Source organism: Eleutherodactylus coqui, chromosome 8 (assembly GCF_035609145.1).
Source record: "Eleutherodactylus coqui strain aEleCoq1 chromosome 8, aEleCoq1.hap1, whole genome shotgun sequence".
Lineage (NCBI taxonomy): Eukaryota > Metazoa > Chordata > Amphibia > Anura > Eleutherodactylidae > Eleutherodactylus > Eleutherodactylus coqui.
The window spans coordinates 189,792,781-189,816,451 of record NC_089844.1 but is presented as its reverse complement, the minus strand read 5'-3'; the positions used below and the strand labels follow the sequence as shown (position 1 = coordinate 189,816,451).

The 23,671-nt window shown below is 48.1% G+C and overlaps 1 protein-coding gene across 2 annotated transcripts in view; it reads left to right on the top strand.

The window, feature by feature from the left end:
* STK36 (serine/threonine kinase 36) overlaps positions 1-12,824 on the top strand; it is a 104,921-nt gene extending 92,097 nt beyond the window's left edge. For both annotated transcript variants that reach the window (XM_066577137.1, XM_066577136.1), the window contains exons 22-26: positions 54-213; positions 370-517; positions 4,082-4,244; positions 4,330-5,058; positions 12,415-12,824. In XM_066577137.1, the coding sequence (XP_066433234.1) occupies positions 54-213; positions 370-517; positions 4,082-4,244; positions 4,330-5,058; positions 12,415-12,546 (1,332 nt within the window). In that variant the 3' untranslated portion in view covers positions 12,547-12,824. The remainder of the gene's footprint in view (positions 1-53; positions 214-369; positions 518-4,081; positions 4,245-4,329; positions 5,059-12,414) is intronic.
* The last annotated feature ends 10,847 nt before the right edge of the window (positions 12,825-23,671 follow it).

The window sequence follows — 23,671 nt, the reverse complement described above, 5'->3', positions numbered from 1 at the left end:
GTGTTTGGACACATTAGTAACAGTCCAGCTTTTTTCTGGCTTCTCCCTCCCAGGACTCGCAACTTTTTTCTGTTGTGGCAGATGAGGGCGCTTTTTTGTGGCAATGCGTGTGCATCTTTCTTCATTTCTCCAGTCGAAGAGCCCCACTGGAAGGCGACACACCCCGAGAGGGTGAATTTAAAAAACCGCAATGGGAACTGCTTTCTGCACACGGTAAGATGTCTGAGGCGCTTACCAACCCATCAGAGTTATGCAGGGCAATGTGAAGGTTGTGTGTGTAGAGTGTTGACAAGTATGGAGGTTGGCTCTACAGAACACTGCGGTAATGGTAATTTTGGAGAACACATCTGGTTTCCTTATTTGTTGCAGGACTTGTGACATTCCTGCACTTGGCTCTCATCACCTCAGTTCAGGACCCCAACCATTTTCTTGGTCTTATTGGGAGTCCTGGAAGTCTCGTTTTGACTGCTTTAACCCGTCTTGTGCATCCTGGATTCCTGGATCATGTGATTGACATGTAAGTTGCATATAGTTAGTGACCTGTCTGGTTACTGTTGTCATTTATCAGATGTACGGACTGTACATTAGAAGTAATATGTAGTGGGACCGTGTTGTACCAGCACGCTCCATTCTATCTCTGTCGATTAGTAAAACCCCTCGAAATGCACTGCTAGGGGTCCTTTGTAATATCTGCCTAATTACAGGGGTCAGGAAAGTCTTTAGACCCTCTTACTATTTTGTTATGTTGTGGCATTGTACAAATTAAGAACAAAAATTCCAGCTTTCCTCATCATTCTGCGCTCCGTACCCCATAGTGACAGTGACAGTGACAATAGAATAGGAGACATCTTTGTAAATATATTTTTAAAATGATAAACGAATATTTAGCATTGAGATAAGTATTCACACCCTGTAGTTAGTTGAAACACCTTTGGCAGTGATTCCAGTCTTCCTGGGTTTGATGCCACAAGGTTTGCACACATGGATTTGGGGATTTTCTTCTCTGCAGATCCTCTCAAGCTCTACCAGGATTTTTAGGTATTTATCCTTTGGTTCATGTACAATTATACATGTGTAAACATAAGTATACACGGATTAACAAGTTCCCATCCCTGACAATCCCCTTAAACCTATAGCAAAATTTAAAAATACTAACATTTTCCCCCTTCCTCCTTCTTTTACAACAACTTCCCCACTAACTGAATACGATGATGTTTGCAAAAACATCACCCCTATATTACTTAAATTTTAGACTGACAATCTCTTTTCTGAAATGGACAGCCATTTTCAGGTCTCTCCAGAGATGTTCCTTTGGGTTCAGGGCTCTGGCTGGGCCACTCAAAGACATTCACAGAGTTGTCCCTAAGCCCCTCCTGTGTTGTCTTGGCTAGGGTATTGGGGTCATTGACTTGTTGGAAGGTGAACCTTCTGCCCAGTCTGTGGCCCCTTGCGCTCTGGATCAGGTTTTCATTATCCCTTTACTTTGCTCCATTCAGTTTTCCATGAGTCCTGACCGGCCTCCCCTCTAAGAACATAACGTATTTTTAAAAAAAAGTGAAAGGGTTTGAAGACTTTCTGCGCTCCCTGTATCTATATATATATATATATATATAAAGACAAAAGCCCTCACTCACTCACTCACTCACTCACTGACTGACTGACTGACTCGCCAAAAGTTCTCCAACTTCCCGATGTCGTAGAAACATGAAATTTGGCACAAGCATAGATTATCTCCAAAATAGGAAAAGAAATTGGGTCCCAACTCGATTATTCAATTCTAGCGCAAAAGAATTGGCGTCGAAATTTTACGTACGTAATCTAAATCTGTCACTTTCCAATGTCATAGAAACTTAAAATTTGTCCCGAGCATTGAATATGTCCTAAATAGGAAAAGTTAATGGGTCCCAACTCAATTATTCAATTCTATGCGCAAAAGAATTAGCGTCCAAATTTTACGTACGGAATCTAATTTTCTCACTTCCCGATGTCATAGAAACAGGAAATTTGGCACGAGCATTGATTATGTCATTAATAGGAAAAGCTAATGGGTCCCAACTCAATTATTCAATTCTATGCGCAAAAGAATTAGCCTCCAAATTTTACGTACGGAGTCTAATTTTCTCACTTCCCGATGTCATAGAAACAGGAAATTTGGCACGAGCATTGATTATGTCATTAATAGGAAAAGCTAATGGGTCCCAACTCGATTATTTAATTCTAGCGCAAAAGAATTGGCGTCCAAATTTTACGTGCGGAATGTAATTTTTTCACTTTCCGGTGTCATAGAAACGGGAGATTTGGCACGAGCATTGATTATGTCATAAATAGGAAAAGCTAATGGGTCCCAACTCCATTATTCAATTCTATGCGCAAAAGAATTGGTGTCAAAATTTTACGTGCGGAATGTAATTTTTTCACTTTCCGGTGTCATAGAAACGGGAAATTTGGCAGGAGCATTGATTATGTCATAAATAGGAAACGCTAATGGGTCCCAACTCCATTAATTAATTCTATGCGCAAAAGAATTAGCGTCCAAATTTTACCTACATAATCTATATCACTTCGCAATGTAATAGAAACATGAAATTTGGCACAGGCATTGATTATGTCATAAATAGGAAAAGTTAATGTGTCCCAACTCGATTATTCAATTCTATGCACAAAAGAATTAGCGTCCAAAATTTTACGCACGGAATGTAATTTTCTCACTTTCTGGTGTCATAAAAACGTGAAATTTGGCACGAGTATTGATTGTCATAAATAGGAAAAGTTCATAGGTCCCAACTCGATTATTCAATTCTAGCGCAAAAGAATTAGCGTCCAAATTTTACGTGCGGAATGTAATTTTTTCACTTTCCGGTGTCATAGAAACGGGAAATTTGGCACGAGCATTGATTATGTCATAAATAGGAAAAGGTAATGGGTCCCAACACGATTATTCAATTCTATGCGCAAAAGAATTAGCATCCAAATTTTACGTACGGAATCTAATTCTCTCACTTCCCTGTGTTATAGAAACTCGAAATTTGGCAGGAGCATTGATTATGTCATAAAGAGGAAACGCTAATGGGTCCCAACTCAATTATTCAATTCTATGCGCAAAAGAATTAGCCTCCAAATTTTACGTACGGAGTCTAATTTTCTCACTTCCCGATGTCATAGAAACAGGAAATTTGGCACAAGCATTGATTATGTCATTAATAGGAAAAGCTAATGGGTCCCAACTCGATTATTTAATTCTAGCGCAAAAGAATTGGCGTCCAAATTTTACGTACGGAATGTAATTTTTTCATTTTCCGGTGTCATAGAAACGGGAGATTTGGCACGAGCATTGATTATGTCATAAATAGGAAAAGCTAATGGGTCCCAACTCCATTATTCAATTCTATGCGCAAAAGAATTAGCGTCCAAAATTTTACGTACGGAATCTAATTTTCTCACTTTCCGGTGTCATAGAAACGTGAAATTTGGCATGAGCATTGATTATTATCATAAATAGGAAAAGTTCATAGGTCCCAACTCGATTATTCATTTCCAGCGCAAAAGAATTAGCGTCCAAATTTTACGTGCAGAATGTAATTTTTTCACTTTCCGGTGTCATAGAAACGGGAAATTTGGCACGAGCATTGATTATGTCATAAATAGGAAAAGTTAATGGGTCTCAACTTGATTATTCAATTCTATGTGCAAAAGAATTAGTGTCCAAATTTTATGTACGGAATCTAATTCTCTCACTTCCTGATGTCATTTTATATAAAGTAAACGTCACATGGTTACCTCCACGTGGTGTTTCCTGGGTAACGCAGAGAATTATGCAAAATGGTGAACATATGTTTTTCCAGTATCTCTAAAGTAAGCACGACTTCATAAGATTTTCCGTGTGAACACCAGATAAACACCAGTACCAAATTAACTCAGGCGAAGCCGGGTATATCAGCTAGTTTAATATATGTGTGTGTTTCCCTATGTAGCTATCTCGCTTTACATAATGGGGATTGAGGGATCAGGATGAGGATTTTGGGGACACAGTAGTTAGATGCCATGGCCTCCAGTCATTGACCTGTGACCACTTTCTTGGCAGCTGCCAGGTTTCCGGTTTGGACGTTCCTCAGACCCTTTTGAATGTGGTTAGTCTTGTGTGTCAGCTCCTGTGCGTTCCTCTGTCTCTTGACATCAGCACTGAAATTTTAAATGAGGTTTTGAGAACTCTGAAAGAAGAACAAGTGGTTGCTTCCCTCCTTCAGGTAATGAAGAGCTCTGTGATTACATAATTCGTCTTCCTTCCTTGCTTCGGCCATGACGGGGACCTTGTCTTGTCTTGTCTTCCAGGTGTGTTCGGTGCTCCCAAAAGGGCAAGTGGAGACCCCACTCTGTCTTCTTAGCCGACTCGTTCTCATGGAGGAGGAGTTCTTGTCACAGTTCTCCTCTAAGGCTTCATCTTCAGAGGATGTGGTTTCATGGTTGAGAAGAACTGTGTGGTCCGGGCCAGACTGCGTCATCATCGAGCTCTTGACTCTATTCAGTCACTTAATTCGAGCATCCCCCATAAACTGCGCTCTGGTGCAGAAAATTGTTGGAGACTGGGACAAGATGCTCTGCCAACACCTTCAGACTCTGGATGCCGAGATGAGATCCGTTGCCTGTTCCTTGGCTGGAAACCTCTCGCGTCTTGGAGAATCGCTCTCAACTTCTGTGGCAGAAAACCTTGCATACTGCCTGTCTGATCCTGATAACCGTGTGCGGAGATCTGCAGCATTCGCTGTGGGAAACTGCGTTTTCCATAGATCCTGTACTGGAGACGGCAGCTTCTGGGTCTCTGCCGCAGCATCTCGGTTACTAATGTTGTTACGGGACCCACAAGCAAAGACTCGAGTCCATGCAGCCATGGCTCTTGGAAATCTGGGCTCGCTGTCCGCTGATGGAGGAGATCTCCCTTCACTTCTGATGAAGGTCCCACAGTCACTGCTTCACGCAGCTTGTACAGACCAGGAGGACGCCGTGCGGCTGGCATCTGTCATTTCCCTACGCAGTCTCAGTGGCATTTCTCACATCTGCCAGGTACTTCCAGTTCTACTCTTGGTTGGTGTTTAGTATTTCAATGTGCAGCAGTTAGACAGCGCTGTCTATGCCTGGCACGGTTCTGTCACTCAACATGTTGGCATCACAAGCTAATGGGCAAGTCCTGTTCATTTCTATGGTAGAGGAAATAAGCTGCCGCAGGACACCGGTGTGCTGTTTCTTCTCCTGGGAGAACCAAGAATGTTAAAATCCAAAAAGCCCTTTTAAGATAGTTAGCCCCTCCCACAGGACAGGGAATAAATTGTGAGTTGTTTATTTTGGAAATTTATTATTTTTACATCATTGCATTCACAGTCCCATAATGTTTTTACTATTCCAGGGACTGAGCTCTGAGACAGCTTGATTTTTCTGTGAGGAGCTGTACTGTTTATTTGTTCCATTTTTGGTTATGTATGGCTTTCTCGTCCGTATCATTGGGGGCCACAGCCAAGACCATGGGATATAGCCACTGCCCTATGAGGCGACACTAAGCAAAAAGGTGTTAGCTCCTCCCCCTGGCTATATCCCCCCTGCAGGCACTCAGCTAATTAGTCTTTAGCTTAGTGTCTGCTAGGAGGCAGACGTGGCTATTCACGGGAATCCAGGGAGTCGGGGCTTTTCCCTGGCTCTACTGGCCTCCCGGGGGAGACGCAGGCAGGGGGTGTCTCTACCACTTCTGCGGCGTCTCACCCAGTGAAGAAAAAGGGGCCCGACCCTGCAATGCGCATTGGCATCGGTTACCCGCCAGCCATAGGGCTCCCCCTCCCTGGAGTAGCGCACTGTCTTACCGGTGACGCATAGGGGGCAGCACTGCTGGAGACAAGTCGGCGTGCGGACAGGCTGTGGCTCCCGGACCACGGGTACCTCAAGGAGGACGTAATAGGACAGGAACGGACATCAGACGGCAGCGGCGGTGGCAGCAGCAGCTCTCCCGGCAGCAGGGGTAGGAGCATGGCATGCTAGCAGGACGCTGGGGCGCTGGCTGGGCAGGTCACTTCCGGCGCTCCGGGGGGCGGGGCGCCGACGCTGGGTCGGAAAACGTCACTTCCGGGTCGCGGGCGGACTTCCGGGGCAAGCCACGCCCCCTCCGGCCGCGGCAGACTTAAAAGAAGCCGTCAGGCAGAGGAATGGCCGCTCCCAGCAGACACTCCGTTTTGTCTGGCACCACTGAGCCCAGCACTGTGCGCAGCTATCGCTCGCAGCACACAGCAGCATCCAGGATCCAGCATCCAGGATCCAGCATCCAGCCCTTATATGGCCCTGCAGACTTTGGCTACAGAGTGAGCACCCGGACAGCAGCAGCACCTCCTGTAACGGGGCACCAGCAGCTGTAGCAGCACCGCAGTAGTTCCTGCCACACGCCTGCCGGGTCACCAGCGCTACTATCTCCGTATGGTGGACCCACGTCGACTCCTGACGGCCTTCAAGCTTCAGGACCAGAGGCTCCAGCTGGATCAGGGGAACCGCTAAAAGCTGCTAGACCGGGTAAGCCCTGCCAAGGCAGCACTTTGCGGTGTCTTCCCTCCCCCTCCCCTGTCCCCCCTGCAGGTACGCCTGTGGCAGTACGTAGCATCCCCTTACCCAAGGGTTCTTGTTGCCATGTCTGACCCTAGATCAGAGGGTTCCAGCCCAGCCAAGGGGAGGGTGAAGCATTACGCTTGCACAGCTTGCAGCGTTAAGTTTGCCTGCGGTCAAGTCGACCCCCGCTGCGCTAAGTGTACCACGGCATGTGCAGTTCCAGGGATCCCGGTGCCCTCCACCGCCCCTGTGGAGCCAGGGCCCGAACCCCAATGGGCGAGGTCCCTGGCCGCTGCCGTTTCCGGCCTGGCCACATCTTCTGCGGCCATTTTACGTCGGTTAGAATCCAGCTCGGAAGGTTCCTCTTCGGAATATGCGCGCGGGAGGGCACGTAAGAGAAGGAGGTCCCGCAGCAGCGAGGACACCTCCCGTAAATCTCGCCATACCAGTAGGTCATATAGACCCTCCAAGTCCAGGCGGTCCAGAGACTCTCATGGTTCCCATGGGTCCAGGGAGTTCGTCCATACGTACCACAGGTCAAGGCATTCTTCGCGGTCTCTGTATTCTGCAAGACCGACCCGGATGCGACATGACTCCCCCCGAGCATCGTGCTCTCGGGCTTCTCAGGATACGGCCCAAACAGCGGGCGAGAGCAGTGGGTCAGAGGATGACGAACGCTCCGCGGTCTCGTCTGCTTCTGATCTGGACGATGAACAAGTTTCGCTGCTGGCGAGCCTAATGGACAGCCTAGTAATAGCTGTAAGAGAAACCCTCCAAGTAACGGAGAAACCAGTAGAGACGACTCCTTCCACGGTGTCGTTTAGACGGCAGAAGAGATCGCGACAAATCTTTCCAGACCATCAGGATCTCGCGGACGTCATTAATAAAGAATGGCAGAACCCTGACAAAAAATTTAGGCAACCCAGGAAAACTTGGGATGTTACATACCCATTCCCAGGAAGTCTGAGAAAGGGTTGGGCGGTACCGCCCATAGTCGATCCACCAGTGTCACGGCTATCTAGAGGCACGGCGTTACCAACAGCCGAAGTGGCGACTCTGGCTAATCCTCAAGACAGAAAACTGGATACATTGACAAAATCAGTGTTTCAGGCTACGGGCACCGCCCTGCAGCCGATTTTCACGCATGGGACAGTAAAGCGTCCATAGCCTGGGCCAAACAGCTGCGGAAAGACATTGTGGCAGGCGCTCCACCTAGTGAACTACTGGAAGCAACAGACAATATCATACAAGTGAACAAGTTCGTATGCCAGCAGAGCTAGATGCAGCTAAGTTCGTGGCTTGAGCGTCCGCCGCATGCGTCGCGGCAAGACGAACCCTCTGGCTAAAGAACTGGTCAGCTGATTCAGTGTCCAAGATGGTCCTAACAAAATTGCCATTTGAGGGAAATAGGCTCTTTGGGCCTAAATTAGATGGCCTGATAAAGGATGCCACGGGCGGCAAAAGCACTTCGTTGCCACAAATGCCAACAAGAAAGGAAAAAGTCCCATTGAAGAGGAAACCGTTTTTTAGGTCCTTTCGGCATTTTTCGTCCCGCTCTGGGTCAGGGCAGTGGTCCCAATCTAGGAGGACCCCGACAGACGCAAAGAAGGGTCCAACCTTCAAGGCTAGACAAGCATGGCGATCCCGACCTGGAACATCTAAGGCAGCGGGATTGAAGAACGCGGCATGAGGCACCGCCCCCACCCAGTGTCCTCAGGGTGGGGGGCAGGCTCTCCCAATTCCGGGAGACATGGTGGAGTCGCGTGAGCGACAAGTGGGTGCAGGAGATTGTGGCATCCGGGTACGCGATCGAATTCGCGACTCTGCCACAGAACTCGTTTCGCAAGTCCAGAGTGCCTGCCACCCCAGAAGGAGTAGCCAACCTACATTTGGCAGTAGAAAATCTTCTAGCACAGGGAGTTGTAAAACCAGTGCCAGGGGCGCAAGAGAAGCAAGGGTTTTACTCAAACTTTTTTCTAGTGCCAAAAAGACGGCAGGGTCAGGCCAGTACTAGATTTAAGGAGACCGAACCAATTCATCAAAACAAAACATTTCCGGATGGAGTCGATCAAATCCGTGATAGCCTCCATGCAGCCGGGGGAATTCTTGTCCTCAATAGACATCAAGGACACTTACCTTCATATTCCGATTCGGGAAGCACACCAAAAATTCCTTCGTTTCGAGACGCAGGGAAGGCATTTTCAATTCACGGCTCTGCCATTCGGCCTGTCAACTTCTCCAAGAGTCTTTACGAAAGTACTAGCAGCAGTGATGGCCCTACTCCATGCAACGGGCATAGCGGCCATACCATACCTGGACGATGTGCTAGTAAAAGCACCGTCACGAGACGGCAACATAAGGAGTCTACGTGTCACGATGGAAACTTTAGAAGAATTTGGCTGGATAATAAACCGCGAAAAATCGTGCCTAATACCAGCACAACGGTTAGAGTTCTTAGGCATGATATTCGACACCAGCCAGCACCGAGTGTTGCTACCCCAAACGAAGGTAGACAAACTTCTACACGGTGTTCGGTCTCTAATACAGAAGAGAACGCTAACCATCAGACACTGTATGAGTATTCTGGGCCAGATGGTAGCAGCCTTCGAGGCGGTCCCCTTTTCCCAATTCCGGTCAAGGATGCTACAACATCTGATATTGTCCCACTGGAACAGGTCCACACTGACTCTGGAACAACGAATCCGGATAACCCCTCAAGTCCAGGAGGCGTTGAAGTGGTGGCTGAAACCAGGGAGGCTTCAGGCGGGATGACCTCTGGGCCCAAAACAATGGGTAGTATTGACGACAGACGCCAGCCACTCAGGCTGGGGCGGAACACTGGAGTTTGGTCTCAAAAAGAAGCAAGGTTGCACATCAACATCCTAGAATTACGGGCCATTTACCTGACTCTCCGGCACTTCAGGTCCAGTCTCAAAAAGAAGGGTGTGTGCATCCAGACGGACAACACCACAGCGGTGGCTTATGTCAACCATCAAGGGGGCACACAGAGCGCGTCAGTAATGAGCGAAGTAGCCTGCATACTGACGTGGGCGGAGAAGCATCTGAGCTCAATATCAGCGGTCTACATTCCCGGAGTAGACAACTGGGTGGCAGATTACCTAAGTCGGGAAACGGTGGACCCCGGCGAATGGGGTTTGCACCCAGAAGTATTCCGGACAATATGTCGGAAATGGGGTACACCGGACGTGGACCTCATGGCGTCCAGACTGAATTACAAAATTCTTCCATTTGTGGCCCGAGCACGGGATCCCCAAGCGGCAGCAACGGACGCACTGACCATTCCGTGGGGAGGATACAAACTCCTGTACGTATTTCCACCAATTCCCCTCATACCAAGAATTCTGTGGAAAATCAGACAGGAAGGGCGACCAGAGATATTAATAGCGCCAGATTGGCCAAGAAGAAGCTGGTACGCGGCCATCATAGAAATGTTGACTGAAACACCATGGCACCTACCGGATCGAAGAGACCTGCTATCCCAAGGGCCTTTGCTACACCCGGATTCCAGGTCTCTACATTTGACGGCCTGGCCGTTGAAACCGAGGTGTTAAGAAGAAAAGGTTACTCGGAGAAGGTGATTAAGACAATGATACGGGCCAGGAAACCAGCCTCCTCGGCTATTTATTACAGAGTCTGGAAGCGTTTCTTCACCTGGTGTGAGGAGCGGCGAGTGCAGCCTATGCAGTTTTCAGTAGCCAGAATACTGGCATTCTTACATTCAGGTCTCGAAATAGGATTAAGGGTAGGCTCGCTAAGAGGGCAGGTGTCAGCACTGACGGTGCTGTTCCAGAGGCCAATCGCAAACAGAATGGCTGTGCGTACATTTCTTCTGGGAGTCGCCCATACGACACCCCCGTTGAAACCCCCGTTTCAAGCATGGGATCTTAATCTCGTGTTGGAGGCTATGACAGACCAACCATTTGAGCCGCTGAAGGAGATTCCTATGCGACTACTGACCTGGAAGGTAGTATTCCCCGTCGCTATTACCTCTATCCGCAGGGTCTCGGAGCTGGCGGCCTTGTTTATACAGACCCCCTATGTGATCTTCCACCAAGATAAAGTAGTACTGAGACCATCACCAGAATTTCTACCAAAAGTAGTCTCGGAGTTTCACATCAACGAAGAAATTGTCTTGCCTTCTTTCTGTCCAACGCCAGTACACACGAGGGAAAAAACGCTGCACCACCTGGACTTGGTGAGGGCGTTGAAGATTTATGTAAAAAGAACCAAAGAATTCCGTAAAACCGACACTCTCTTCGTGATTCCGGAGGGGCTCGGCAACCTCAAAGGTCACCCTAGCCAAATGGATAAGGTCCTTAATAACGGAGGCTTATCGCATCTCAGGACGCACGCCACCATTTCGGGTTACGGCCCACTCCACACGGGCGGTAGGGGCCTCCTGGGCGGTCCGGCACGGAGCCTCGGCGCTTCAGGTGTGTAAGGCAGCCACCTGGACTTCCTTACATACGTTTTCAAAATTTTAAAAGGTCCACATATCTGCATCATCGGACGCCGCGCTCGACCAGAAGATCTTGCAAGCGGCGGTCCTTTGACCACACGATTAAACTGTAGATATTTAAAAGATATTTTCGGGACTGCTTGTGGACGTCCCATGGTCTTGGCTGTGGCCCCCAATGATACGGACGAGAAACAGATATTTTTGGTATAACTTACCGTAAAATCTCTTTCTCGTCACGTTCATTGGGGGCCACAGCACCCACCCCTTGTTTATTTAAGCGGTTGCTGGAACTTTCTGTTCTTCGGTCATTGTTTCGCAGAGAATTATGCCAAAGTATGTATTTTGGTATGTATAAAACATAGTATGTATAATCGTACTCCCACTGGCTTCCTACTGCTTGCAGACAGACTAATTAGCTGAGTGTCTGCAGGGGGGATATAGCCAGGGGGGAGGAGCTAACACCTTTTTGCTTAGTGTCGCCTCCTAGGGCAGTGGCTATATCCCATGGTCTTGGATGTGGCCCCCAATGAACGTGACGAGAAAGAGATTTTACGGTAAGTTATACCAAAAATATCTGTTTTTTTTTATCACTTTTATTGTGTTTTTTGGTACACATCATGAACAATAGAAGCATTTTTCAATAGTGTGTTCAATGTATTTGTACATGTTGTTACAGACACCGATGATACCAAATATGTGGGACTTAAAAGAAAAAAGGAAGTAAAACAATTTCTACAAATAGGGGGAAACATGTTTTTTTTGTTTGCTATCTAGAAAAAAAAATTCACATATTTTATATGGGGAGTCGGGAAGGAATTTTTCACCAAAAGGGCTAATTGGCTCCTACCTCTTGGGGTTTTTTTTGCCTTTCTCTGGATCAACAACATAGGAGGATAAACAGGCTGAACTAGATGGACATTGTCTTCATTTGGCCTTATATACTATGTTACTATGTTATATATTATATATACTATCCCTGTAGGAAACTTGAACCACATTGCAGGACCTCTGTACTACAATGCCTTATTACTTAAAATAGCGATCATAGGCAATAGCAAGTCGGGACGCTTCCCATGTGAACCCTTTACGTTCCGTGATCTATATAGATCGCGACATGTAGGGGGTTAACAGCAGGGATCGCTGTCTTCTATATCCCCGTTGTTGCAGCTATCGGTAACAGCCGTCTACCATTGCAGGATTATGCAGGCTTCTGATCTGGCGCCATCCACATGACACAAGTTTATGTCTTTTTGCATTAAGTACCCCAAACCTAGCACTTTAAGGGGTTAATTGTCAGTGTTGCCTGTGTATTTGCTCTCGTTTATAAACTGTGTGTATGCCTCTTTGTCTCCCTGCAGCAGCTGTGGGCGCTCAATGCTAGCGAGAAGTTGGCGGCATTACTGACTAACAAGCGATCATCACCCAGAGCACCTTCCATCTCCCACCACTGTCATAGACTTCTCCAGCAGCTAGCTTTGGACAGCGCATGACCATTACTGTTTACATGCTGAATTTGAATCACATGACGTACATTCGGGAACGGGCACAGAACCAAAACTAGAAAGAAGCAATGCATCCGAATAGATTGTGCGCCTCCACGCTGATCCTATAATCATAACCACTTTCATACCCTGGGGCTAGACCAAAAGATGACAACATTGGAGACCCCATTATTAGGACACTTGTATGTGTATTAATATGACTTTACAAGAGCCTCTTGTATGCTGGCTGTGGAAGTGTATAATAAAGGCTTGAATGTGATGGCCAAGTGATGCAAGGACATGGACGTTACTGTGCTGCTGCTCAGCTCCTCATGAGCGGTGGGTGACTCATAGACCATACCACAGATCGCTGGACTCGCGCATCCTGCTGCCCTCCAGATCTGCGTGGGCAGTGGGTGATGTGATGTCCATGGACGTTACCATCTGTTACGCATCCTGCTGCCCTTTAGATCTACTTGGGCAGCGGGTGATGTTCCTCATAGGACATGATTTGCAGATCGCTCACCATCTTGATAACGCGATATACCCCACTTTGCCCCCAATCAATTTAGTACAGGTGTTTACCTGTTGTTTGCATGGAAAATTTTATGAAGTCGTGGTTACTTTAGAGGAACTGAGGAAGTCTCCTCAGTATATATACATAAATGTGAGGTAGATCCTCCCCTGCGTATACACACAGAGAGGTGCGGTAGATTCTCCACAGCGTATACACACAGAGAGGTGAGGTAGATTCTCCACAGCGTATATACACAGAGAGGTGCAGTAGATTCTCCTCAGTATATACATATAGAGATTAGGTAGATTCCCCTCATTATAACAATCTTTTCCCTAGGCTTTATGGCTTGTGAGAAAAGAAATATCTCTTGTATCGTGGATTTTCGAACTGTTTTTCACTCTTAGAATTGAATATTGAAACTTCAACCCCTTTACTTTTACTTTGAAATTTTACTGTCAAATTTCACGTTTGTACAGCACCTGGGAAGTTAGAGAATTAGTGGGGAATCAGTGAGTCAGTCAGTGTAAGGCCTTTACATATACATATAGAGAGAATGACAGAGAGAGAGAATATTTTTAATTAAACCCCATAGCAAAACTGATTGTCAGACCAAATCGGACTTATTGTCAGTAACTTACCTCCTTTACAAGTTGTCCGGTGAAATGAAACTTTCTCTGTGTGATTTTAACATTGATATAAGTAAGTGATTACAGTATCAGAGCAAAGGCTCAATTTATTATGGAAAACTGACCCCTTGTAGGGAGGCTCTAGTACCCTGCTGTATCGCCTCTAGCGTCGATACAAGATGGGATACGGGCAAGAATGGAGGCTCTAGTACCCTGTTGTACTGCCTCTAGCTTGGATACAAGATGTGATACGAGTGGGCATGGAGGCTCTAGTAGTACCCTGTTGTACTGCCTCTAGCTTGGATACAACATGTGATATGGGAGGACATTGAGGTATACAGATTCTGTATGGTATCCTGCTGCATATCGCTCTACATTTGGTATAACTGAGCCTCCAGATTGTGTAAACTCATAGGCTATGGCAATTAGCATCCCACATAGTCCCATACATGTTCTATTGGTGACAAAGCTGTTTATACCCAGGACTGCGACGGTAACAAGGGCATCCGCTACGTCTAGAAGAAAGCAGGTTTCATCGCCAACACAGAAAAGGGTTCTTTACTGTAAGAGCAGTGAGACTGTGGAGTTCTCTGCCTGAGGATGTGGTGATGGCAAAATCCATAGAGAAGTTTAAAAGGGGACTTGATGTCTTTCTGGAGGCGAAGGATATTACAGAATATAAATCTTAGGTTAATTGTTAATCCGGGTCTACAGGCAGGTAGGAACTCTTAGGGGTTGATCCAGGGATTAGTCTGATTGCCATTAGGGAGTCGGGAAGGAATTTTTCCCCCAAAAGGGCTAATTGGCTCCTGCCTCTTGGGGTTTTTTGCCTTCCTCTGGATCAACAACATAGGAGGATAAACAGGCTGGACTAGATGGACATTGTCTTCATTCGACCTTACATACTATGTTACTATGGAAAGCTGGCAACCAGGCAGCCATGGAAGTGTGATTATTATGTTGTGGGGGCTTCCTGTGATCCCCTTGTTTGTGCAGCCGTGCAATATCCTGCTGCCTCTTGAAAGTTGCCATGAGAGGAACACATGTGGCTGCAGGATGTCCTGAATGCATCACTGAGCTGTCATTGTCCCTCGTACCATTACTAGGGGTGACCAAATGTCTTATGTGATATCCCACAAGACCATCACACCAGCACGAGGCAGTGCTAATCCCTATGTCGCTAGACACGTCCGTCGTCAGTGCCCAAGCTAACCCTTGATTAGTTGCTAAAGGCAACCCGGTTCCACTCCGTAGCATCCAGTTTCATCATTCAGGAAATCACTGCACACTGAGGCAATGTATGGGGGTCAAAACCAAATGTCCTTCAGCCGAGCACCTTGAAATTGTTTCAACAGACACAGGGGTGTAACGATGACTCTGGATGGCAGACAACGAAACAGTTGGAGCTGCTTGTGCTTGTCGGACAATCAGACGCTCCTCTCTACTGGTGGTCTGTAGGGGGTGTCCTGAGCCCGGTCACCTTGTGTACCATCACACATCCACTGGCACCTCCTAACAGTAAGAGCCAGCTGGACGCGGCTGAGCCCCGCAGCTGAAGAAAGGTGAGTGTGGTTTTTTTTGGTTTTTTTTTTACTTGTATCACCTTTTTTCCATGTTTTTCATTTATATTTAAAGCCCTTCCCTGAAAAACAATTACAGGATGCTGGCAGCAGGATCCCCCACCGCAGCTGTCATCCGTGACTGCTGTGGTAGGGAATTCTTTATTACCCGCAGGGATGAAGAAATCCTTTGCTGCATCTGTCACAGATGTTTTCTTCATCCCTGCAGGGACATGGCAGCGGCATTTTTTTTACACTAAAATTTTTATTTTTGAGGAAAGAGCTTGTATATAAAGTTTATACATAAAGTTCTTCCTTGAAAAACAATTCAGGGGTGCTGGCAGACCATTGTTTTCAATGGAGCCGCCGACAACAGCCGCTTTGGAGCCCATTGAAAAGAATGCATGCATTTTTTTTTTTACACAAAAATTTTTGTTTTTCAGGGAAGAGCTTATATGTCCTATCTTTACAGGCACTCACCTGTAAAACATGGGACATGTGAACACACCATAGGGAATGCATTGATTGTAATAGAAGCGCGTTTTTGTGCGTATGCACGGCATAAAAACACGCTTGTGTGAAGCCAATAAAAATGCATGATGTTACAGCTAGCAGGCTTTCAAGGATATCTCACCCCCTTCATCAGGCTATTGAATGAAACTAGTTTGAATGGCACACAATTATAACATACAGATGCAGAGGGGAGGAGAACAAATTGCTATTGATCTAAATTAATATTCACACACAGAAATTTGACACTGTTTTTTGTGGTCATGGACACAGCATAGAGCAGAAGAGAGTTATTAAACTGAAGGTCAATTTCAAGTCGCAGCATCACAGAAGAATTGGGGAGTACAAATTTATGGTCATGTTTGATACCCTCAAGAATGGATTGAATGTTAGCCTGGGATTTTTGCATTATTGGAAAATATGAAAGGTATGAAGGAGGTCAAGAGGAGGGATGTCCTCCAAATCAAAATTTTTATTTTATTTTTTTTTGCTTTAAAACTTCATAAAAATTCAGAACTTGACTTATAATAATGTTGCCATCCACTAGGTGGTGCTGCATCTGTCTCCATGTGCAGGTTCAAGGAGAGATTAGACACATCGTAAAACTGTCATGAGCTCAGTGGACTGATTTACGATGTATGTTTTAGCTCTGTTTGTTGTTTTAAGTTTTGCGTGAAAAACGCTCCTAAATTTCTCTGTGTGAACATTTATTTAGATCAATAGCAATTTGTTCTCCTCCCCTCTGCATCTGTATGTTATAATTATAAATATCAAAGGAGAGCGCCTTGCACCACAGAAAGTTCACTTATTGCAAGATAAAGAAGATGAAATCCAGTTACTCACCCGGTGCGCGGCATGTCACCCGAGGGTAATCATGTCTGCACCAAAAATCCTAGTATTTTTTATCGAAGTTCCTTTATCCAGGGTTCGTTAAGATCCAGTGGACTGGAGAGCCGCAGGTCAGGCCAATAATCCGTTCCTCATAGAGGTCGGATAACAATAAGTAATGAAACAGAAAAATATATGCCCCTGCGCTAGTTGTTGGGAATCCGTTCAAAAGGTCATTTTAAAAGAGAAAACCTCAAATATTAGCAAATAAAGGAGGTTTAATACTGATACAATATAAAAATGTAAAAGACGTAGCAAGTAGAGATGAGCGAGCGCACTCGTCCAAGCTTGATGCTCGTTCGAGCATTAGGGTGTTCGAGATGCTCGTTACTCAAGACGAGCACCACGCGACACTCGACTCCATTACATTTCCTTCCCTGAGAAATTTGCGCCCTTTTCTGGCCAATAGAAACACAGGGAAGGCATTACAGCTTCCTCCTGTGACGTTCCAGCCCTATCCCACCCCCCTGCAGTGAGTGGCTGGCGAGATCAAGTGACCTCCGAGTATTTAAATCTGCCCCGCCCGCGGCTCGCCACAGACACACACTAAGAGAGATCAGGGAAAGTGCTGCTGCTGCTATAGGGACAGTGTTAGCGTCTTCAAGAACCACAACGGTCCTTCTTAGGGCCACAGCTCACTTAGTGCATTACTGTTGTGGCTGGTGTGAGCAGTTTTGCACAATTTTTTTTAAATGTATATCGGGCGTGCAGGCTGTAGCGTTCTCAGGCTGCAGTCTGTACTTGAGTATAGGGGCAGTATTGGTCAGGCAGGGACAGTGGTAGTGTAGAATCCTGTCTACAAGAACCCCAACGGTTCTTCTTAGGGCAACCTGCGACCGTGTGCATTTAACTCCGTGGTTGCTGGGAGTTGTAGTACCTCTGTATTGCACAGCAGAGCCTGCGTGCAGCCTTCACCACACATTTTCTACAACGCTCTGTGTTATACGTGTGCTGTCTCACAAGTGCACGGTCTGCCCGACGCCCATAGATTGAAAGTGCAATACACACTGCGTAGCCTCAGCCTGCATTGCATAGAAAAATAAGGAGATTTTCTTAAAAATTCCTTTTTACGGCTACCGGAGACCCAGTGCATTTGCCTGCGTGGCCTGTGGGACTTCACGTCCATCCAAACTGCATAGTTCACAGCAAGGCCTAAGTGCAGCCTTCCTTATAATTTATCTCTGGCTTCATTTTGCATTATATTACCGCTGGCAGTCACCAATTGCGCAACAATAATTCACAAACATTTTTACACCGCTCTGTCTCTGCTCGATTCTTAAAGGGGTTGTCCCGCGGCAGCAAGTGGGTCTATACACTTCTGTATGGCCATATTAATGCACTTTGTAATGTACATTGTGCATTAATTATGAGCCATACAGAAGTTTTCAAAAGTTTTTCACTTACCTGCTCCGTTGCTAGCGTCCTCGTCTCCATGGTTGCCGTCTAATTTTCGCCGTCTAATGGCCAAATTAGACGCACTTGCGCAGTCCGGGCCTTCTGCTTTTCTCAATGGGGCTCCGTGTAGCTCCGCCCCGTCACGTGCCGATTCCAGCCAACCAGGAGGCTGGAATCGGCAATGGACCGCACAGAAGCCCTGCGGTCCACCGAGGGAGAAGATGCCGGCGGCCATCTTCACCGGGTAAGTAAGAAGTCACCGGAGCGCGGGGATTCAGGTAAGCGCTGTCCGGTGTTCTTTTTTAACCCCTGCATCGGGGTTGTCTCGCGCCGAACGGGGGGGGGGGGGGGGGGGGGGTTGAAAAAAAACAAAAACCCGTTTCGGCGCGGGACAACTCCTTTAATCCAGCATGCTGAGGGGTAGGGGCAGAGGACGTGGACGCGGTCGAGGACGAGGACGCAGAGTCCCAAGTGAGAGTGTGGGCATAGGACGAGTTCCTGGTCCAGGTGAATCGCAGCTGGCTGCTGCAGGAGTAGGAGAGAGGACAGTTTCTGGGGTCCCCAGCTTCATATCGCAATTTTTGGGTCCACGTCGTAGACCTTTATTAAAAAATGAGCAGTGTGAGCAGGTCCTGTCGTGGATGGCAGAAAGTGCATCCAGCAATCTATCGACCACCCAGTCTTCTACGCCATCCACTGCTGCAACTCTGAATCCTCTGACTGCTGCTCCTCCTTCCTCCCAGCCTCCTCACTCCATGAAAATGACACATTCTGAGGAGCAGGCAGACTCCCAGGAACTGTTCTCGGGCCCCTGCCCAGATTGGACAACAATGGTTCCTCTCCCACCGGAGGAGTTTGTCGTGAGCGATGCCCAACCTTTGGAAAGTTCCCGGGGTCCGGGGGAAGAGGCTGGGGACTTCCAGCAACTGTCTCAAGAGCTTTCAGTGGGTGAGGAGGACGATGACGATGAGACACAGTTGTCTATCAGTCAGGTAGTAGTGAGGGCAGTAAGTCCGAGGGAGGGGCACACAGAGGATTCGGAGGAAGGGCCGCTGGACAATGAGGTGACTGACCCCACCTGGTGTGATAAGCCAACTGAGGACAGGTCTTCAGAGGGGGAGGCAATTGCAGCCGCAGGACAGGTTGGAAGAGGCAGTGGGGTGGCCAGGGGTAGAGGCAGTGCAAGAGCGAATAATCCACCAGCTGTTTCCCAAAGCACCCCCTCGCGCCAAGCCACCGTGCAGAGGCCAAGGTGCTCTAAGGTGTGGCAGTTTTTCACTGAGATGGCAGACGACCGACGAACAGTGGTGTGCAACCTTTGTCGCGCCAACATCAGCCGGGGAGCCACCACCAGCAGCCTTACCACCACCAGTATGCGCAGGCATATGATGGCCAAGCACCCCACAAGGTGGGACGAAGGCCGTTCACCACCTCCAGCTTGCGCCACTGTCTCTCCCCCTGGGCCACAACCTGCCACTGAGATCCAACCAACCTCTCACGACACAGGCACGACCATCACCTGGCCTGGACCCACACCCTCACCTCCGCTGTCCTCGGCCCCATCCAGCAATGTCTCTCAGCGCAGCGTCCAGCTGTCGCTAAGAGAATCATTAGAGCGAAAGTGCAAATACGCCGCCACGCACCCGCACACTCAATCTTCATATGTCCACATAGCCAAATTGATCAGCCTAGAGATGCTCCCCTACAGGCTGGGGGAAACTGAGGCGTTCAAAAACATGATGGCGGCAGCAGCCCCGCGCTACTCTGTCCCCAGTCACCACTATTTTTCACAGTGTGCCGTCCCAGCCCTGCACGACCACGTCTCACGCAACATCGTACGCGCCCTCACCAACTCGGTTACTGCCAAGGTCCACTTAACAACGGACACGTGGACAAGCACAGGCGGGCAGGGCCACTATATCTCCCTGATGGCACATTGGGTGAATTTAGTGGAGCCTGGGACCGCTCATGTACTACCCACCCCCAGAATTGCGGGCCCCAGATCGGTGCTGGTATCTGCGGCGGTGTATGCCACCTCCACTAAACCTTCCTCCTCCTCCTCCTCCAATACAGCAGTCGGTGTCACGCGGCGCGGCAGCACAGTGGTGGGCAAGCGTCAGCAGGCCGTGCTGAAACTACTCAGCTTAGGAGAGAAGAGGCACACGGCCCATGAACTGTTGCACGGTCTGACAGAGCAGACCGACCGCTGGCTTTCTCCACTGAGCCTCCAACCGGGCATGGTCGTGTGTGACAACGGCCGTAACCTGGTAGCGACTCTGCAGCTCGGCAGCCTCACGCACGTGCCATGCCTGGCCCACGTCTTTAATTTGGTGGTTCAGCGGTTTCTGAAAGGCTACCCACACTTGTCAGACCTCCTCGGCAAGGTGCGCCGGGTCAGCGCACATTTCCGCAAGTCCAACACGGACGCTGCCACTCTGCGGACCCTGCAACATCGGTTTAATCTGCCAATGCACTGACTGCTTTGCGACGTGCCCACACGGTGGAACTTTACGCTTCACATGTTGTCCCGGCTGTATGAGCAGCGTAGAGCTATAGAGGAATACCAACTCCAACATGGGCGGCGAAGTGGGAGTCAGCCTCCTCAATTCTTTACAGAGGAGTGGGCCTGGATGGCAGATATCTGCCAGGTCCTTGGAAACTTTGAGGAGTCCACCCTGATGGTGAGCGGTGATGCTGCAATCATTAGCGTCACCATTCCCCTGCTATGCCTGTTGAGAAGTTCCCTGCAAAGCATAAAGGCTGATGCTTTGCGGGCGGAAACGGAGGCGGGGGAAGACAGTATGTCGCTGGATAGTCAGAGCACCCTCATGTCTATATCTCAGCGCGTGGAGGAGGAGGAGGGGGAGGAGCCTGAGGAGGAAGAGACAGCTGGGCCCACTGCAGAGGGTACCCATGCTGCTTGCCTCTCATCCATTCAGCGTGTATGGCCTGAGGAGGATTCTCAAAGTGATCTTCCTAGTGAGGACAGCCATATATTGCGTACAGGTACCCTGGCACACATGGCTGACTTTATGTTAGCATGCCTTTCTAGTGACCCTCGTGTTAGACGCATTCTGGCCATTACGGATTACTGGGTGTACACACTGCTTGACCCACGGTATAAGGAGAACCTTTCCACTAGAGGAAAGGGGTTTGAGAGTGATGCAATACCACAGGGCCCTGGTGGACAAACTGATGGTAAACTTCCCATCTGACAGCGCTAGTGGCAGAAGGCGCAGTTCCGAGGGCCAAGTAGAAGGGGAGGCGCGGAGATCAGGCAGCATGTTCAGCGCAGGCAGGGGAACACTCTCCAAGGCCTTTGCCAGCTTTATGGCTCCCCAGCAAGACTATCTCACACCTCCCCAGTCCAGGCTGAGTCGGAGGGAGCACGCAGTAGATAGATCATACCACCATCCTCCGTGACGCCTCTGCTCCGTACAACTACTGGGTGTCAAAGCTGGACACGTGGCCCGAACTCGCACTGTATGCCCTGGAGGTGTTGGCGTGCCCTGCGGCTAGCGTCTTGTCAGAGAGGGTGTTTAGTGCAGCTGGGGAAATCATCACGGACAAGTGTACCCGCCTGTCAACTGACAGTGCCGACAGGCTTACACTCCTAAAGATGAACAAAGCCTGGATTTCCCCAGACTTCTCTTCTCCACCAGCAGACAGCAGCGCTACCTAAAGACCTTTGTCAATCTGTGTATGATATACGTCCTCCAGCTCCTCCTCCTGAAACCTCTCGTAATCACCGCGAACTGGCAATTTTTCTGTGGGCCAAAAGGCTCATGTAACTTTTCTAAATAATATTTATCTGTTTCAATTCTCATTAAAGCATTGAAACTTCCACCTGAACCAATTGTTTTTTAGACTGGACTGCCTCCAGGCCTAGTTAAAAATTAAGCCACAGTACGCTAAGCGATTAATGGGTTTCACCTGCCCTCTGGGTTGGGCATGGGCAATTTTTCTGGGGTACATTTGTACTGTCGGTACACCAATTTTTCGGGCCCTCGCCTACAATATAATCCAAGTCATTTTTATGGGCTTCGCCTGCACTCATGGTACACCACTGTGTCTGGGGTTGGCCTATACTTTTGCTACAGAAATGTAACTCTGTTCTGCCTACCTATACTTCTGCCACAGTAATGCTACAGGGGTCTGGCTATACTTCAGCAACAGAAATGTAACTTCGGTCTGCCGATACTTCTGCTCCTGAAATGTTACCTTGGTTGGTGTATACTGTTACTACTGTAATTTTACTAATACTGAGCTCTGCCCATAATGCTTCAACGGAAATGTTACTGGGGCAGGTCTATACTGCTATAACAGAAATGTAACTAATAGTGGGCTCTGCCCATACTGCTTCTACGTTAATGTTACTGGGGCCTGTCTATACTGCTACTACTGAAATCTTACCAATACAATGCTCTCCCTACACTCCTGCCAGGGAAATGTGAATCTGCTGCTTTGCCCATACTGCTTCGACGTAAATCTTACTGGGGCCTGTCAATACTGCTACTACTGAAATCTTACCAATACTATGCTCTCCCTGCACTGCTGCCAGGGAAATGTTTATCTGCTGCTTTGCCCATACTGCTTCTACGTAACTGTTACAGCGGTCTGACTACACTGCTACTACTGAAATGTTACAAATGCTTTGCTCTCCCTACACTGCTGCCAGGGAAATGTGAATCTGCTGCTTTGCCCATACTGCTTCTACGTAAGTGTTACTGGGGTCTGACTATACTGCTACTACTGAAATGTTACAAATGCAGTGCTCTCAGTACACTGCTGCAAGGGAAATGTGAATCTGCTGCTTTGCCCATACTGCTTCAACGTTACTGTTACTTGGGTCTGTCTGCACTGCTGGAACTGAAATGTGACTGGGGCATGTTGCAACTGATACTACTGAAATGTTACTGGGGTCTGTCAATACTGCTGGAACTGAAATGTTACTGGGGTCTGTCTATACTGATACTACTGAACTGTTACTGGGGTCTGTCTATACTGCTGCAAATGAAATGTTAGTGGAGGCTGTCCTCACTGCTGCCAATGAAATGTTACAGGGGTTTGTGCATACTCTTACCGCTGAAATGTTACTAATTCTCGGCTCTGCCTATACTGCTGCTACTGCAATGTTACAGGGTAGTGGAAACGGAGGCTTCCCAAAGACATGATGGTGGCGAGGCTGCGCTACTAGGTTCCACAGGCGCGACAACTTTTCAGCGACGTGGTCACTGGGAAGGTGCATATAACCACGGACACGGGGACAGGACACGTACTGCCTCAAAAACTTCCCCGTCCTCCTCCTCCAACAATGAAAACATACTTGGCCGAAGCCCACCTGTATTTCATCTGTCGTTAGCTCTGCTGTCCAGGGCACTGCAATGGGATATATTTATGTACCGCCGATGGGTTCCACGGAGCCACCCATGCTGTCGGTCCACAGGGACTTCACATTAGGGAGTTGTAACTGCATGTGTCTACTTATGAAGAACCCCAGTCTGACTGGGGCATGCAGTGTGGGCTAAAGCCCAGCTGCATTTAATCTGACGTTACCTCAGCTGTGCAGGGCACTGCAATGGGATTTATTGATGTACCGCCGGTGGCTTCCTGGGTCCCACCCATGCTGTGGGTCCACA